Here is a 19012-nt window from a genome sequence, read left to right on the forward strand (position 1 = left end):
TGAATAAAGGAATAAAAGGAATACAAATTGGAAAAGAAGAAGTAAAACTGTCACTGTTTGCAGATGACATGATACTATACACAGAGAATCCTAAAGATGCCACCAGAAAACTGCTAGAGGTAATCAATGAATTGGGTAAAGTTGCAGGATACAAAATTAATGCACAGAAATCTCTTGCATTCCTATACACTAATGATGAAAAGTCTGAAAGAGAAATTAAGGAAACACCCCCATTTACCATTGCAACAAAAAGAATAAAATACCTAGGAATAAACCTACTTGGGGAGACAAAAGACCTGTATGCAGAAAACTATAAGACACTGATGAAAGAAATTAAAGAGGATACAAACAGATGGAGAGATATACCATGTTCTTGGATTGGAAGAATCAATATTGTGAAAGTGACTATACTACCCAAAGCAATCTACAGATTCAATGCAATCCCTCTCAAATTACCAATGGCATTTTTTACAGAACTAGAACAAAAAGTCTTAAAATTTGTATGGAGACACAAAAGACCCTGAATAGCCAAAGCAGTCCTGAGGGAAAAAAATGGAGCTGGAGAAATCAGACTCCCTGACTTCAGACTACACTACAAAGCTACAGTAATCAAGATAGTATGGTACTGGCACAGAAACAGAAATATAGATCAATGGAACAGGATAGAAAGCCCAGAGATAAACCCATGCACCTATGGTCAACTAATCTATGACAAAGGAGGCAAGGATATATAATGGAGAAAAGACAGCCTCTTCAATAAGTGGTGCTGGGAAAACTGGACAGCTAAATGTAAAAGAATGAAACTAGAACACTCCCTAACACCATACACAAAAATTAACTCAAAATGGGTTAGAGACCTAAATGTAAGACTGGACACTATAAAACTCTTAGAGGAATACATAGGAAGAACACTGACATAAATCACAGCAAGATCATTTTTGATCCACCTCCTAGAGTAATGGAAATTAAAAGAAAAATAAACAAATGGGACCCAAAGAAACGTATAAGCTTTTTCAAAGCAAAGGAAACTACAAACAGGATGAAAAGACAACCCTCAGAATGGGAGAAAATATTTACAAATGAATCACCGGACAAAGGATTAATCTAAAATTCACTATTGACTCACTATACCATCAATGTTCTAACTCATAATGCTTTCTTAATTGCACCAATACCTTTAATAATTCCCAGAATAATTCTGGTTTCATCCCCAAGTATTAGTTCATGCAGCTGGTTTAGAAGATTCTGAAGCATTAGTACAGCTATTTGTCTTTGGGGTCAGGTTTTATTCACGATGACATTGCAAGTTTATGCTATGAGCCAGGGCTCAATTATCACAAAAGATTTGTCCATTGGTCAATAATTCATGTTGAATCACTTGAGGGCATGGATCTAACTTTGTTCTGGATGGGGTAGTGGGGGAGGGGTAGGGGGTGGGGGGGGACCAAGAGCCCTGTGCACTAGTGGGTTTGAGAAAAGTGTTCAGATGTATTGGCCTCAATGGTTAAAGTTAATTCTACACAAATTGTAGAAAGAATTAACCAGATGGTTAACTCTTATTTTAAGTTCTTGCTTTAAATAGTGCTCTCTAGTTAAGATATACATGTAGACGTCTCTGGTTTTACTATTAAACAATAAATGAAAAAAAAACAATATATGAGGTGCATACATTGCACGCATTGTACCAAACACAAGAATCTAATGCCCTTTTTATCTTTCATAACATTGACATTTTGCAGGAGTCCAGGCCAGTTGTTTTATAGATTGTTCTACGTTTTGAATACATCTGATTGTTTCTTCATGGTTAGATTCAGGTTAAACATTATTTGCAAGAAGACTATATAGGTGATATTGTTCCTTTTTTCCAACAGCACCACATCGGGAGGCCCCGTATTGGTGATGGTATTTTTGATCTTTTGGTTAACTTGGTGCATATATTGCAATACCATATATCACACAGCGACTGTATTCGTACTCAGAGAAGCAAAGTATCAGGCAAGACTCCGAGTGCGCAGCAGTAGGCAGTCGTTTTCCCAGGCTCCTGGGAAACCCGTTCAACCACGCCCACCCTACTGCCTCCCGCGCCCCTTTTCTCGGAAAATCAACCCTCAGAACCAGAAAGCTCCTACTCCAAGGGGCCCAAATCTTTTCCCATCAGCATGGGTGCGCCTGCGCAGCGAGTCTCCAGGAGGCTCTTTTCCAGCGCCCGACCGCTTTCTTTTTCTGCTCTCCACGGCCTCCCCCGCCGCTCGCTCTTTTCCCTAAGGGGTCATCACGGGGCGCCAAACGCGCGCCCGCGGGAAGGCCGGGGGCGGGGCGCTGCGCGGCGCTGCGCGGCGCGGCGCGGCGCGGCACGTCAGTGGCCTTCCGGGCGGAAGTCGGCAGGCTCCGGAGCTGCTGATTGGCTTTCTGGGTGGCGCCTGTGTCGGCCTCCGCGCCAGTTTCGGGCTGGTTGGCGCGGAATCGGAAGACTCCGGGACCATGGCGCTGGCGTACGGCGATGACTGCGAGCTGGGGGCGAGCGGTGAGAGATGACCCCGCGCGCGGGGTCCCCAGTGGGGAGTGCGGAGACTGTGGCATGATTGTGGGTGGTGGGGGCTCTGTTTTATTTTTTTCTTAGGTAGGCGCACGCCCGGGTTGACCCGCCGGTCTCTTTGGGCGCGGACCTCGGACGTCCAGGACTGGAACCTGTGAGGCCTCGGACAGGTCTTCTTTGCAGGGCTGTGGGGTCCTGGCAAGCCCGAGCAACCCCCTGCGGGGCTTTTTGTTTGGGAGGCTGCCTCACCTCTCTCACTGCGGGTCTCCGCACTTGGCTGCCTTTCTTTTTATTTCTTTTGGTGAATCTCATCCCACGTGCTGGGCACACCTTCATGAGACTGGCCCCGGTGGGGCACAGTATTGGCCGAAAGTATTTCATTGCTCCCGCCCCAGGTGTCCGCTTGAGGGCTGGGACGGAACGGATGTGCGCCCTTCTCTTGGTAGAAACTGCTGGGGAGGTTGTTACACGTTGTACCTCAGCAGGAAAGAAAGCTCTAAGTGCTGTCACGTGAAGATACAAACGCGTTTTGTCTTTGTAGGTAATAGGTTTCTACTTTATGCATTAACAATTTTTTTTCAAATTCTATGGAAAGTTCTTCAGGTGCCACACAGAAATAGTGTTCACAATCTAGTCATCTCAGGTGAAGCTTCTAAAAAAAAAGTATCAGTTCAGCAGCATTTCGGATGCCTTGTATATTACTCCGTTTTTAGTGGTAATATTCTGTCTCCAAAAATAGAATACAAAAATGCAAATGGATTTGTCTGATTTCTGAGTTTTGAGCAGTGTGCAACTAAAGTGTGACTTCAGTGAACTTCCAACTTAAAATTAGTTGCTTCACTCTCTCAGCTCAAGCATCACATCTCCTGTCACTCAAATACATCACCATTAATGAGAACTTGCTTCCTAATCAGCTTCCTTTGCATTCACCTAGTCGTGAATCACAGATTTCAATTTGTTCTTCTAGCCTTTCGCTTTTTAAGACAATTTGTTTTGGAGAGCCCACTAGCCTGAATTACAAATGGAATGTGGGATGTATGTGAACAGTCTTTGCAGCCCTCCATCAGTGATATGTCGCTAAGCCCTTTCTTCACACTAAAAATTACGTTCTCCGTGAACATCAAGAAATCACTCTTTGGAGGACATCGTGCAGTCTTGAGATCCCTCTTAAGTCATGGTGTTGATGAGTGGCTGGGGACTTGTGACTGGAATTTTTCCTTTCCAGCCGACTTGGAAAGATTGTTACCCGAAAGACTGTTGCAGCCTTGTGTGTGTCTGCCTTGGGGGGTGGTGGGGGTACTCTAGATGGTAATTTTGAACCAAATATTTAAACTTTGGTAACTGGATTTTTTTCATGCTTCTTCTTTTTTTTTTTTTTTTTTTTTTTGCTAACTTACCTACTTGAAGCATTGGAGACATATTCCATAAAGGAAAATTTAGGCCTTTTTTCTCCTTAAGTATTGGAAGATGGGGTGGCTGTGAAAAATTGAAAGGTCTATAACTAGCTGTTACTGTATATGGAAATGGATAGGGGAGAGTTTAATGATTAAAAAAAGCAGGTATAGTGGTTCATTCAGCAAATATTCATTATGTACCTACGAGGTATAGGCATTCTGTCAGGCTCTGGTGTTACAGTGGTAGGTAAGCTGGGCATGGTTTTTGTCTTCATGGAGTTGAGATGTAAACATGTAATTATATGCAGTGCTATATTGGGGCTTCCCTGAGAAAACGGCTTTGCTTTATTTTTGTTTTCTAGAAGCTAGACCATGTTAGTGCTAATTGTGAGGTGTTGGCATATGTGTGTGCATCTGTACACACACACACACATACACATTAAGTGAGCTCCTGTATTGCTGAGTACAAAGTAAGCCAAGCATCTTCATTTAATCCTTAACAACTTTATGAAGCAGACATGATTATCCCCATTTCACATATGAGGACCCTGAGGCTCTGCATTAGAGTCCTTAGGTGTAGGCTACAGGAACCAACTCTGGTTGATTTAAACCGAAAAGGAATTTATCTGAAGGATACTGTGGTGTTCACAAACTCCGGAGACCCAGTCAGGGGGCACCTTAGCTAGGAACAGTGGTTAAAATCATGCCACAAAACTGGTCCATTGAGGAGGTTTTTGCCAACCATGGCCAAGTACTTGAAATTAGAGCCTTCAAGTACCTTGGGACATTGCTGGCACTGTTGTTCCAGGTACTCAATCCTCCTGTAGCTGTTGCTATTTCTAGAATCTTCCATTAGCCGTCCCCCTTTCCTTGTTACACTAGCTTGTGATTTAAAGTCTGAGCAGGTGTTCATAATTGGAGGGCCTATTTTATATGCCCATGCCCTAGCTGCAAGGGCATAAGGGAGGGGAGACTTCACAGATTCTGATGCTGGGCAGCTTAAAAAACAAGACACCTGGCCACTGTAGCTCAGAGAGGTTAGCTGGTTGTCTCATGTCGTCACCCAGTAAGTGTCAGAGCCTGGTTGTGCCGCTTCTTCCTAATCTCCCACTCATTCTATGCTCTCATGTCCAGCTTACCTTCCACATTGACTTCCTCTTGGTTTCTGAATACACCTTGCATTTTCATCCCTTTGTAATTTGGCTCATGCCTTTTCCTTTGCTTGTGCCCCTTGTTACCCTGTACTCTGATAGTGAAGTTCTACTCTTTCTGTGTTGGGAACCTCCCCTGTGAAGCCTTCTCTGATTTCCCAGGCGAAATTAATGGCTCTGTTTTCTACATTTCCTCAATACTGGCTTCCTACCTCTAATACGGCACCATCTTTATATGATGGTGGGAGCCTCAGGTCTTTTTGCTTTCCTTGACTGGGAGCCCCTTGAGGACCGGCAACTCTGTCCTATTTGTAATTGTACCCCAAACCCTTAGAGGGGCACATCGTTGCCTGTGGAATACGTCTTATTGAAAACCTATGGTTTTTGTCAGGATAATCTGACAAAGGAGTCAAGGGAGTCTTGAAGGGAATACACTGAGGCCACCTTTTCACTCTCAGTGGTCATGTTCCATAATCTCCAAAACCTTTTCATGTAGGCCTGCTCACGATTTTTTGAAATCATTTGAGTGACACCCAAGATTTTGTGGCTGTCATCATTAAGTACCTGCATTCCTTAATGCCTTCCTGAAAATGGATTTAAAAGTCAAATGTGAAAGTCAAACAATAGGCTGAGATGTTATAGAGAGATTCCATTTCCAGAAAGCTAAGGAAAAAAAATCTCTAATTATGCCTCACCTTTAAGATACAGTTTTCAACAGTTTATTGCCAGCACTTGGTACGTGGTCTGTAAATTGCATCTTCTATTTCAAACACTTAGTCAAACAGCTGAATGTTGTTATGAATGTTCCAGGGGGGTTGGAGCTTTTACGATGCCTGTTATCAATACTTCTCCTTTTCTGTGCTTACTACTTTTTATAAAATAATTAGCACAAATACAATACAGTACTCAATTTCACAGACATAGGTGGCAGTCATGCTGAGCCTCAACTCATCGCTGGCAGGAGGCACTGTCTTGCTTGGCTTGGGTATTCATCAGCTGGCATATGAAAGTCTTCATTCTGTGGATGAAATCTTTTTAGTACGTGTGTGAAGTGGTCAGTTTATGATGACCCAAAGTGTGAGTAATTCAAAAGTTGAATGACTGACCACTGAGGCTCTCTGGTACTTCAGTAATTTTCTACAAAACACATTTTAATCTTTGTAATCTTTCACCTCATCCTCTAATGTCGTAACCAACTGCATGAGGCCTGGAAATCAGTGGTGGAATCAAGAATCTCCTCAGAGCCACCTTTGTTAAATTCTCCCAACCCCCAATTTATCCTTCCTTTGGAATTCCAGACACTTTATCTGTACTTCTGTTAGGGCATGTGTTACTTCTAAAAATTGTTTTAGAGTTAGTTGCTACTTACAAGCATGTCTCGCTTTATTGTGCTTCACAGATACTGCCTTTTTTTTTTTTTTTTTTTTACAAATTGAAGATTGTGGCATCCCTGCATCGGGCAAGTCTGTTGGTGCCATTTTCCCAACAGCCTTTGCTTATTACTTCATGTCCCTGTGTTAACATTATTTTGGTAATTCTCACATTTTTCATTATTATATTTGTTATGGTGATCTGTAATCAGGGATCTTGGATGTTACTACAACTCACTGAAGGCTCAGATGATGGTTAGCGTTTTTACCAATAAAGTATTTTTAAAGACATAATGCTTTTGCATACTTAATAGACTACAGTATAGTGTAAACATAACCCTTATATGCCCTGGGAAACCAAAAAAAAAAATTCGTGTGACTAACTTTATTGCGATATTCACTTTATGGGTGTTGGTCTGGAACTGAACCCACAGTATCTCCGAGGTCTGCCAGGTATCTCCCAGGTCAGATTGTAAATTCTGTGAGTCTGTGGGCCCTGTCTTTCTTATCTTTGTGTCTCTCAGAGCGCCTGGTACTTTGCAAAGAGCAGGTGCTCCTCAAAGCCTTTCAAATGTTGATTAACAGAACACAAAATGAATTGTCCCTTTCATAACCACTTAACGGCCTGCCGTTTCCCTGGGAAAGGTTGTGGGTTAACGACTGATCTCCCTTTAGTGTCTCCAGGGGATATCAGTTGAATTTGGAATTTTTCTCTTTTTGGCGGAAAAAAAATAACAGTTGCTTCAGCTGGAAATTTCTGAAGAGCCACAGGAGCTGCAGATTCAGCCCTGAGCTTGTGAATTATTTCCATTATAAAAAGAATCCATTTGTATAACATTAAACTTGTATATTACTATTGGCTAAAAACTTGCTTTGTTTTTGAGGGAAGATGGCTGACAATTTTGTACATCTCATGTAAATTTGGCTTCTTTTCAGCTGTGTCAGATTCAGGGAGTTTTGTAACTTCTCGATCCCGGAGAGAGAAGAAATCAAAGAAAGGGCGACAGGAAGCTCTGGAAAGACTGAAAAGGGCTAAAGCTGGTGAGAAGTATAAATATGAAGTAAGTAACCATTTTTCTGGGCTTTTTCTCCTGTGCTTCATCTAATTCATAGCCTGTAGATAATTTTAGGTCACCTTTGTCACTGATTAGAAATATGCATATATTTAAAGCTTCTTATAATAGTAATTTCTTAATATCAAACATATGGGTATGAGGTAGATTTACAGGTTATGGGAGACTACTGAACTCTTAAAGTTCCTATGAGGCACCTTACAGATGATTTTAAAATTAGTAAGCACACTGCATCTCTGCTAAGTTCCATGGCTTCGTTGAGGGAACTTACAGATGCTTTTACTTTACTCATAAGGTATTGAGCAGTCTAGCCCAGCACTGCTGCTCCTTGGAGAGAATTGTTCCTAATCTCATATGCAAGGGGAGCGCGGTAGGGACTTGGACCTTCCCTCTGCTGTGTCCTGCGTGTAGGATTGAATGTGATGCCCTTTTGGCTCTTTTCCTCTACCCACTGTCGATGCCCTGCAGGTAGAAAAGCAGATTGGTACCATCTGCACAACATTGTCTAGCTTCACATTGAGGGCACTCGCTGAGGATGTTAACTGCCTCAGGGCTGGAAAGTGATTAATATGAGAAAATAATAATATCAACAGCAACAATAGCAACTAATGCAGTTTTTCAGCTAACACTGTTCTAAGTGCTTTTACAAATATGTTCATTTATTCAATCCTTCCAATACCGTATAAAATTAGATACTGTGATTAACAGCATTTCGCATGGGAGGTATCTGAGGTCACAGTGGCAGAGCCTTGATTGGAACCCAGGCAGCCTGGCTTCAGAATGTTCCTGTTTAGCCATGGCCTGTTCTGTGTTGGGCTAGTAAGCAAGTAGAAGAGGATTTTTGTCATTTGGCACCATTCATTCAAGTTAAGGGAGTCAACCAGATCATAAAGGGTTGCTAAAAGGATTACAGTAAAGCAAGAGTAAAGCATTTTTAATGTAGGTACTTCTATAAAGGAGTTCTGTGGGGCATTTCAGATGTTGACACCATGTGACTGATTTCCCATTAATCGCTGATGTTAATGGCATGGCTCTAAGAGTTCAAGCTGAGCAGTAGCAGTGTTTTTAGAGATTGAGTCAAAATGACTTTTTAACGCAAAATGATTTTTTTTTTGCGGTACGCGGGCCTCTCACTGCTGTGGCCTCTCCTGTTGCGGAGCACAGGCTCTGGACGCGCAGGCTCAGCGGCCATGGCTCACGGGCCCAGCCGCTCCGCGGCATGTGGGATCTTCCCGGACCGGGGCACGAACCCGTGTGCCCTGCATCGGCAGGCGGACTCTCAACCACTCCGCCACCAGGGAAGCCCTCAAAATGATATTTAAAAAATTTTTTTAAATTTTATTTTATATTTTAGAACAATATTTGTTTTATTGTTTATTTATTATTATTGTTTTTTATTTATTTTTATTTTTTAACATCTTTATTGGAGTATAATTGCTTTACAATGGTGTGTTAGTTTCTGCTTCACAACAAAATGAATCAGTTATATATATACATTTGTTCCCATATCTCTTCCGGCTTGCGTCTCCCTCCCTCCCACCCTCCCTATCCCACCCCTCTAGGTGGTCACAAAGCACCGAGCTGATCTCCCTGTGCTATGCGGCTGCTTCCCACTAGCTATCTACCTTACGTTTGGTAGTGTATATATGTCCATGCCTCTCTCTCACTTTGTCACTATTTTTTAAAAATAGTTTTCAGGTGTCTTTTGATAGTATATAAATGAGTTGCTTAAACGAGAGACACAGTATGCATGATAGACTTAAGCCAACAAAGCTAACCTTGCCAGTTCCCTCTCCCCTCAAAAAGAAAGTTGGTCAGTACAGTCATTTTAATTAGACTAGTTTGTGTTTGGGTTGTCAAAAAACTTAATTTGGTAGGGCAGGTAATTTCTGTCATCAAATGATCAAAGGCCAGATCAGTGTTTGCCAGTGATCCCTGTTGAGTAGATTAAACCGGAGGTAAAAACTAAGCTTAATCCTGTAATTACTATAAGCCCAGGTAGGTGTGGCAGAAATCCAGTTACCTCTACCCATCAGGCTCTCAAAGCTCTGTGTCCAGGTGTTTTCTCCTAGAATCTTAGCTCTTCAGATGGAGTTGGTCGTTTCCTCCAGTCCCCACTTGAAAAGGCAGAACTCTCAAGAGAAGGGGGAGTTTTTAACGAGGTATCTTTAAGTTCTTGCTAACCAGCCCGCCAAATTCTCACTGCAGTGGTGTGCATCTATGCTGTCTGTTGCTTTAACTGTGCTGAGGTGGTCTGCTCTGTTCAGGCCAGTAGTTTGTGGTGTTCTGGCCTTCTGGCGGTCGGGCAGCCCGTATGATTTCAGGCCTTGCCATTCTGTCCGCACTTGCCCTCAGTTTTTAAGACCTGAAAATGGTGGGGAATCGGTGGTAATACAAATAGGGATCACTCAAAAACCATTTCTAGTGTACCCGTAGTGTGTGTTTTGCTGATTTTTGGAGGGGGATGGATGGGGGAGATTTTCCTTTTGAATTACATTTGGTTGGTTGAACAGTTATTAAGATTATTGTCCATTTGTGGGGCACCATCAGCTAGTGGAGAGGGAGGTGGCATGTCTTACAGGTTTGTCAAGTACAGGAGAAACCAGTCTCAAAATTACAAGTGACTAATCCCCAAAGCAGCTAATGAAGAATTGGCTATAATTCAGTTTGTTTTTTATGAAGTAGATGAGTAATTGCTGGTGTGACAAGTATATTATGCTAATGGAATCATTTAATATCTTATGTTAACACCCACCTAAAAGGAATGCTAAGTTAATTGATGTCTATTTAAGGAAAATCCTGCAGTGGTGTTGAATGTCAGAACTCATGATTTGGTTGCAGCTACTCCTTCAGGCTGCCATTCCACTTTGAATTTGACAATTTTTTCATCAGAATTGTTTAACACTTTCACTCCACTTGAAGCTCTCTCAAACTTGTACGATGGCAGGTAGAGGACTTCACAAGTGTTTATGAAGAAGTTGATGAGGAACAGTACTCGAAGCTGGTCCAGGCCCGCCAGGATGACGACTGGATCGTGGATGATGGTATGTGGGAAGAAACCGCCTGCCAGGCACTGTGTCATTTGCTTTTCGTAGCTTCTCACTCGGTGGAGTTGCTGCTTTGCTTGGGCAGATGTAAGGCGCTAACTTAAGGTCATACCTTTGGTTTGGGTTTTCCTCAAATGCATGATTTGAGGGTGTGGAATCAGAAAAATAGGAAGTTTATTGAGGGACATTTTGGAGAAGCCAGGCACACACCTCAGGCTATAGTATAAATCCTCCAGGAAATGACTGTAGCAATTGGAAGGAACCTGTGGGCCATCCCCATGTGATGGGGCGTAGGAAAACTCTATATCACAGAACAGCTGTGAGGATTACAGGAGACTGTACTCGTGAAGAGTAACTTTGGCAGGGGCCCCGGGCAGAGGCTGGTCCCCATGTTCTTACAGCCCTTGTGGAAAGCTCGATGGTTCCTGTTTGTGGGACTTGACTTCTTGGGCGTGTGAGTGCTGACTGCGGAGCAGAGGGAGGGGGGTGTAGACTGTGCCTGCCACTATATTTTTGTTCCTACTTCTGTAATTGAACTCAGCTATATTGCCGGCTTTCCAGGCTCAGTAGTTGTGGCGCACGGGCTTCGTTGCTCTGTGGCATGTGGGATCTTCCCAGACCAGGGATTGAACTCGTGTCTCCTGCATCGGCAGGCGGATTCTTAACCACTGCACCACCAGGGAAGCCCGACTTCTGGTGATCTTGATTCTTTTACTTTTTTTTTTTTTGTGGTATGTGGGCCTCTCACTGTTGTGGCCTCTCCCGTTGCGGAGCACAGGCTCTGGACGCGCAGGCTTAGCGACCATGGCTCACGGGCCCAGCCGCTCCGTGGCATGTGGGATCTTCCCACACCGGGGTACGAGCCCGCGTCCCCTGCATCGGCAGGCGGACTCTCAACCACTGTGCCACCAGGGAAGCCTGATTCTTTTACTTTTTATTCTTCTGGTAGAGTAGAAGTACTGTAAAGCATCCTATTGTGGCAAACTTTGATCCTATGGGCCAAATGATTACCTTAGTTCACCTAAATAGGCATAGTATACAGTTGATCCTTGAACAATATGGGTTTTTTTTTTTTTTTGAATAATACGGGTTTGAACTGCTTGGGTCCACTTGTATGTGGATATTTTTCAGTATTAAATACTACAGTACTACATGGTCCGTGGTTGGTTGAATCCGCAGAGTTGGAAGAACTGTGGATACTGATGGCTGACTAAGTTATGTGTGGATTAACCCCCAGGTTGTTCAAGGGTCAACTGTATATCCTTTGGTTTTGACTCAGAAAACGTGTGTGGGTGCTGTGTTTCATCTGACTTCTGGTTGAACAGGATTTTGCTGCACTTAAAAATGGCCTGGGCCAGGAGAACCTCTGAGTGGGTATAAAAGGTTTTTTTTTAATCTTTTTGTCATGGCTAAAATATTATTGGCCAATTTTAGAAATTTGATCCCGATATTACATTTTGTTCCTGCAGATGGTATTGGCTATGTGGAGGATGGCCGAGAGATTTTTGATGATGACCTTGAAGATCATGCCCTTGATTCCCATGAGAAAGGTATCTACATTTTGAGATATATAGAATTGTCTAAAATTTCAGATGACTTGGTACTTTGACACAGTTTCTTTAAGGATAAAGGACCTACCACAATTGTTTTTCAGTATAAAAAATGTTCTAATGTTGAAAGAAGCGTAGTTATGTAGAAAATTAAATGCAAAAAGCGTAAACAACCAGGAAATGAAGTATCATGTCTCTGTTATCCAAAGAGTTTAGTCTTACTTATTTTGGAACTTTTAGTCCTGTGGTCATTTTAGCCTTGATAATTTTGGGGGCTGCAAGAATTGATGTCTTTTCATTCCTACTGAAGTGACATACTTAGAATTTTAGCTCTTTGATAGAAGTACAGTACAATAACAAGGTTTAGAACTTCTGTCGACTTGCTTTGTTTAATTGAAATTTAAAATGATATGAATGTATGTGTCATAGTTTCTTAGCTACACAATCATTGGCAAAAAATTTTTTTTGAGTAAACAAGCCTGACTTAGTTCCTGTAAAATGAGAGGGGAAAATTCCCTTCAGTATTTGTTTTTTTGGTTTAGTTCATTATTACCACCAAGTGGTAGATCACTGGTCAGCACTCTGTGGCCTACTTACGGCCAGTTTGTTTATGGCCCACTTACGGCCCGTTTATTTTTGAACAGCTTTATTGAGACATAATTAACATACCATACAATTCACCTATTTAAAGTGAACATTTCAGTGGCTTTCAGTATAGTTACAGTAGTACAGCCATCAGCACAATCGATTCCATTACCCCAGAAGGAAATCATACCTGTTACTATATAGCCCTCAAGCTAAGAATGGCTTTTACATTTTTAAAGTGTGTGTAAAAAAAGAAAAGAAAAATTCAAAGAAGAATGTGCAACAGCTTAAGAGACGTGTGTGGCCACAAAACCTAAAATCTGTGCTCTCTTTACCCTTTTCAGAAAGTCTGCATCTTAATTTGTAGATTATTAACATTTTATGACATTTGTTCACTTTGTCCCTCTTCCCCTTTCCCAGACACATACATGCAGACTTTGTTTTTGGTGAATTTATTGAAAGTAAGTTGTAGACATGCTTCAGTGGTGATCTCCTAAGAACAAGGGTTCTTGTCTTTTTAGTCACAGCACCATTCTCAGGATATTATCTAAGATTTTGTCCATATTAAGATTTCCCCAGTTAGCCCAGTAATGTCTTTTATAACTGTTTTTAAAAATGCAGTGTCCACTTGGCTTTTCATGTCTCTTTAGTCTTATTTAGTGTAGAGAGCAGCACCATCCCTCCTTCCTCCCTCTCTGGCCCAGTGTCTTTCATGACATGGACATTTTTAAAGGGACCACGGAATTCCCTGGGGGTCCAGTGGTTAGGACTCCATGCTTTCACTGCCGAGGGTGTGGGTTCGATCCCTGGTCGGGGAACAAAGATCCTGGCAAGCCATGTTGTGTGGCCAAAAATAAAACTAAAAAAAAAAAACAACAAAAAACGACCAGGCTGGTTGTTTTGCTGAATGTCCCACAACCTGGGATTTGCCTGATTGTCGTTTTGTGCTTAGAATCAGGTTAAATATTTTGACAAAAATAAAATTTAGATGAACTTGTGTCCTTGCCACTCATATCAGGGACACATAAGGTCAGTTTGTCCCATTACTGGTGAAAAGAAGTTTGATCTCTTGGTTTAAGATGATGTTTGTCAGATCTCTTCCTTGTGAAGCTACCTTTCCACCTTTGTAATTAATGGAAATAGGGGTGATAATTTGAAACAGTGTGTGTATATCCCTTTTTCCCACCAACTTTTACCCAGTGCTTTCAGCCTCTACTGATGATCCTTACCCGTTTTTTTTTTTTTTTTTTGGCCACGCCGTGCAGCTTGCGAGATCTTAGTTCCCCAACCAGTGATTGAACCTGGCCCGGCAGTGAGAGTGCCGAGTGCTAACCACTGGACTGCCGGGGAATTCCCCTTACTCTCCTTTTTTAAATTAGCATTTCAAACTCATGGATTTAAATAAAAGTGCTGTTACAGTTCAGTATCCATTATCATCATTTTTCTGTTTGATGTGCAAATTACCACAGATTTGGCAGTGGGAGACCCTTTGAGCTGGCTCTACTGTCCTTTTGACATGGTCTCATCAGTCTTTGAGCATTTCCTTGCTTTCTGGGCCAACAAGATGTTCCAGGTTCTCCTTGGTTGATTCCTGTCCTAGACCTGGAATCACCCATTTCTCCCAAGAATCATGGTCCCTTTTAGTAGAGAATGGTAGCAGATCTGGGGGAGGGATGTGCTCGTTGCTCCTGGGATGTAATGGTTTCTAGGCCCTTTCAGTGAACAGAGCTAGGAGATTATATATACATGTATGCTGTGAATTCATACTGATACATTCGATTCAAGTGTAAAACCACAGGGTACTTCATTTTCCCAATCTATATTTGTGTTTAGCTTCACCCTCAGTGAAAAACCCTTGTCTTCTAAAATATACTCAGAATAATTTTGGGAATTTTAGAATTACTAAACCTATACCTCTAGCAACAACCCTTCTAAGTAAAGTTTACAATTTCTTTGCAGTTTTTAAAATTTGTTTTTGGCTGCACTGCATGGTATGGGGAACTTCCCCCACCAGGGATTGAACCCGTGCCTCCTGCAGTGGAATCACGGAGTCTTAACCACTGGACCACCGGGGAAGTCCTCTTTGCAGTTTTATTTGTTCTTGGCATATATCCTACTGAGGGTGTATGGTGACGGTGTTGTGTTTAGAAGCTATATGAAGTAATTTTTTTCTGTGTGCTGTAGTATGAGTTTACTACACAGGTTCATTTGTTTTTGCTTGTATTTGAATTTAGGCTTTTAAAAATATCCTTTTTTTTCCTTTTGTTTTAATTTTAGATTTTGAGTATTGTAAAACATTTTTATGGCTTAAAAATCAAAATGATATTCAAGAAATAGACTAGATAACTTTTACTCTCACCTCTATGCTTTCTACTTCATTTCTCCCCATCTCCATAGGTAACCATTTTTATTAGTTTCTAATTATCCTTCCTGTGTTCCCCTTTACAAAAAAATAGGGTTGTATATGTTTTTTTCATGTGGGATGTTATTCGTTCATTCATTAGTTAAATTATGTGGATCATCTTCCTGGTTTCTGCCAACCTGTGTCATGTAGGAACGCTACACACTGGTACCTACCATTAGATAGTAGTGTGGCTAATTGTGTTATTCCTACTTTTTATGAGTCCATGAAGAAGAGGATGAAGTGAGCCCATGTGATTTTTCACCTCCCTGAAGTGAGGAGGTTTGTGTTAGTTTCTGGCGTTGTTAATTATATCATCTTGAATGAGTCCCATCACCTCTCTGGACATTAGTTTTGTCAGCTGTAAATTAGGAGATTGGACTGGACAGGGAGGTTCTCGAGGAAAGGACGCACGTCCTGATCATCTCAATGCTGATCACAATAGCAAATGCAAAGAAAATGTGCAGCACTTATTGAATAAATGAACCATCTCTGTTTCTGTAATCACTATGTTATCGTTTCCCACTAATACATCAGTGGAGAGAATGACTTGACATTCTGAAGGAGAACTAATCTTAGAAATCTATTCCATGCTTTGTCACCATTCACCCACAAGTTGCTGCCGTTTCAGTGTCTTTCCCAAGGAGCCCAGTAAGGTCCCAAGATCTTCAGAATGGAAATGGAATTCCGCAATCCACTTTAAACACTTAGAAGAAATCGTAGAGTTCTGCCTGGGAGTAAAAGGTCAACTCTTTTTGGTGTAGATCCAGTCCCTGGCATGTTGTTTTCAAACAGAGAGAAAAACATCAACTAAATCCCAGTGAAGAAAAGTCAGTGGGAAAACGAATAAAACAAATCAAATTGGGGACTTCCCTGGCGGTCCAGTTGTTAAGACTCCGCACTTCCATTGCAGGGGGCCTGGGTTCGATCCCTACTTGGGGGACTAAGATCTAAGACCCCGCATGTTGCGTGGCACGGCCAAGGAAAAAAAAGCGGAAAGAAAGAAAAAACAAACAAAAACAAAACAGAAGCCCTAAAATTGTGGAAGAATTTCATCTCAAATGTTGACTCCTGTTCTTTCTCTGTTTCCTGTTGTCCTATCTAATTCCTGCTAACCTACAATGGTGAGATTAAAGCCCCTTAGTGAAGCCTTCCTTGCTAGTCAAACCTCTATTGACCTTCTGTTTTGATATTCTTTATTAGGACCTGAATTTTGTTTACTAAACATTTTGACCATTGCCTATATTCTCTTTTCAAACTGCTCCAAATGATCTCTTTAAAAAATTAAATTCCCCTGTCTTATGTTTTTCACAAATGTGCTACAAATCTTTTCATAGTCTTAGGCATGTGAAAAGTACATAACAGAAAATTTATCATCTGTGACATTTAGTGCATTAACGGTGTTTGCAACCATGACCATTATCCAGTTGCAGAACATTCTTTCACCCCAGATGGAAACTCATACCCATTAAGCAGTCATTCCCCAGTCTTCCTTCCCTCAGCCCCTGGCAACTGCTAACCGCTTTCTGTCTCTGGATTTCCTATTTTGAATATTTCATACAGTTGGAATCATGCAATTATGTGAACATTTGTGTCTGACCTGTTTCATTTAGCATAGTGTTTTCAAGGTTCGTTCATGTTGTAGCATGAATCAGTACTTCATTCCTTTTTAGGGATGAATACTATTAGATTGCAAGGATAGACGACATTTTGTTTATTCATTTATTAGTTGTAGTGCATTTGGATTGTTTCCATCTTTTGGTTATTCTGACCAGTGCTGCTATGAACTTTTGTGTACCAGTTTTTGTTTGAACACTTGCTTTTAATTCTTTTGGGCATATGCTGAGGAATGGAATTACGTGTATGTATTTTTATTTCCTTTCTTACACAAAGGATATTTTCTATAGATACTTCTGTACTTGGCATATTTTCACTTAAGAAGATATCCTACATCAACTATACTTCAATTAAAAAAGGAAAACAAAAAAGAAATAAAACTGTATTGATAATGCAGAAAAAAATGAAAATTCTGAAATGCTAAAAATAAAAGCCTGGAAATCACTGCATACCAGCACATAGAGGGCTTTCTTTCTTGCTTGCTCCTTTCTATATAGCTGCATAGTATTCCATTATATGGATGTACCAGGGTTTATTCATGTGGTTTTCTTTTCTTTTTTTTTTTTTTACATCTTTATTGGAGTATAATTGCTTTACAATGGTGTGTTAGTTTCTGCTTTACAACAAAATGAATCAGTTACACATATACATATGTTCCCATATCTCTTCCCTCTTGCGTCTCCCTCCCTCCCACCCTCCCTATCCCACCCCTCCAGGCGGTCACAAAGCACCGAGCTGATCTCCCTGTGCTATGCGGCTGCTTCCCACTAGCTATCTACCTTACGTTTGGTAGTCCATGCCTCTCTCTTGCTTTGTCACAGCTTACCCTTCCCCCTCCCCATATCCTCAAGTCCATTCTCTAGTAGGTCTGTGTCTTTATTCCTGTTTTACCCCTAGGTTCTTCATGACATTTTTTTTCTTAAATTCCATATATATGTGTTAGCATATGGTATTTGTCTCTCTCTTTCTGACTTACTTCACTCTGTATGACAGACTCTAGGTCTATCCACCTCATTACAAATAGCTCAATTTCGTTTCTTTTTATGGCTGAGTAATATTCCATTGTATATATGTGCCACATCTTCTTTATCCATTCATCCGATGATGGAAACTTAGGTTGTTTCCATTTCTGGGATATTGTAAATAGAGCTGCAATGAACATTTTGGTGCATGACTCTTTTTGAATTATGGTTTTCTCAGGGTATATGCCTAGTAGTGGGATTTCTGGGTCATATGGTAGTACTATTTGTAGTTTTTTAAGGAACCTCCATACTGTTCTCCACAGTGGCTGTATCAATTTACATTCCCACCAACAGTGCAAGAGGGTTCCCTTTTCTCCATGCCCTCTCCAGCATTTATTGTTTCTAGATTTTTTGATGATGGCCATTCTGACTGGTGTGAGATGATATCTCATTGTAGTTTTGATTTGCATTTCTCTAATGATTAGTGATGTTGAGCATTCTTTCGTGTGTTTGTTGGCAGTCTGTATATCTTCTTTGGAGAAATGTCTATTTAGGTCTTCTGCCCATTTTTGGATTGGGTTGTTTGTTTTTTTGTTATTAAGCTGCATGAGCTGCTTATAAATTTTGGAGATTAATCCTTTGTCAGTTGCTTCCTTTGCGAATATTGTCTCCCATTCTAAGGGTTGTCTTTTGGTCTTGTTTATGGTTTCCTTTGCTGTGCAAAAGCTTGTAAGTTTCATTAGGTCCCATTTGTTTATTTTTGTTTTTATTTCCATTTCTCTAGGAGGTGGGTCAAAAAGGACCTTGCTGTGATTTATGTCATAGAGTGTTCTGCCTATGTTTTCCTCTAAGAGTTTGATAGTTTCTGGCCTTACATTTAGGTCTTTAATCCATTTTGAGCTTATTTTTGTGTATGGTGTTAGGGAGTGATCTAATCTCATACTTTTACATGTACCTGTCCAGTTTTCCCAGCACCACTTACTGAAGAGGCTATCTTTTCTCCACTGTATATTCTTGCCTCCTTTATCAAAGGTAAGGTGACCATATGTGCGTGGGTTTATCTCTGGGCTTTCTATCCTGTTCCATTGATCTATCTTTCCGTTTTTGTGCCAGTACCATACTGTCTTGATTACTGTAGCTTTGTAGTGTAGTCTGAAGTCAGGGAGCCTGATTCCTCCAGCTCCGTTTTTCGTTCTCAAGATTGCTTTGGCTATTCGGGGTCTTTTGTGTTTCCATACAAATGGTGAAATTTTTTGTTCTAGTTCTGTGAAAAATGCCAGTGGTAGTTTGATAGGGATCGCATTGAATGTGTAGATTGCTTTGGGT

General features: G+C 41.2%; 1 protein-coding gene across 2 annotated transcripts in view; it reads left to right on the top strand.

Moving 5' to 3' along the window:
• Positions 1-2440: 2440 nt before the first annotated feature.
• POLA1 (DNA polymerase alpha 1, catalytic subunit) overlaps positions 2441-19012 on the top strand; it is a 305648-nt gene continuing 289076 nt past the window's right edge. For both annotated transcript variants that reach the window (XM_079911477.1, XM_079911478.1), the window contains exons 1-4: positions 2441-2524; positions 7388-7512; positions 10472-10568; positions 12041-12121. In XM_079911477.1, the coding sequence (XP_079767603.1) occupies positions 2482-2524; positions 7388-7512; positions 10472-10568; positions 12041-12121 (346 nt within the window). In that variant the 5' untranslated portion in view covers positions 2441-2481. The remainder of the gene's footprint in view (positions 2525-7387; positions 7513-10471; positions 10569-12040; positions 12122-19012) is intronic.

The sequence above is a fragment of the Stenella coeruleoalba genome (assembly GCF_951394435.1).
Source record: "Stenella coeruleoalba genome assembly, chromosome: X".
Classification (NCBI taxonomy): domain Eukaryota; kingdom Metazoa; phylum Chordata; class Mammalia; order Artiodactyla; family Delphinidae; genus Stenella; species Stenella coeruleoalba.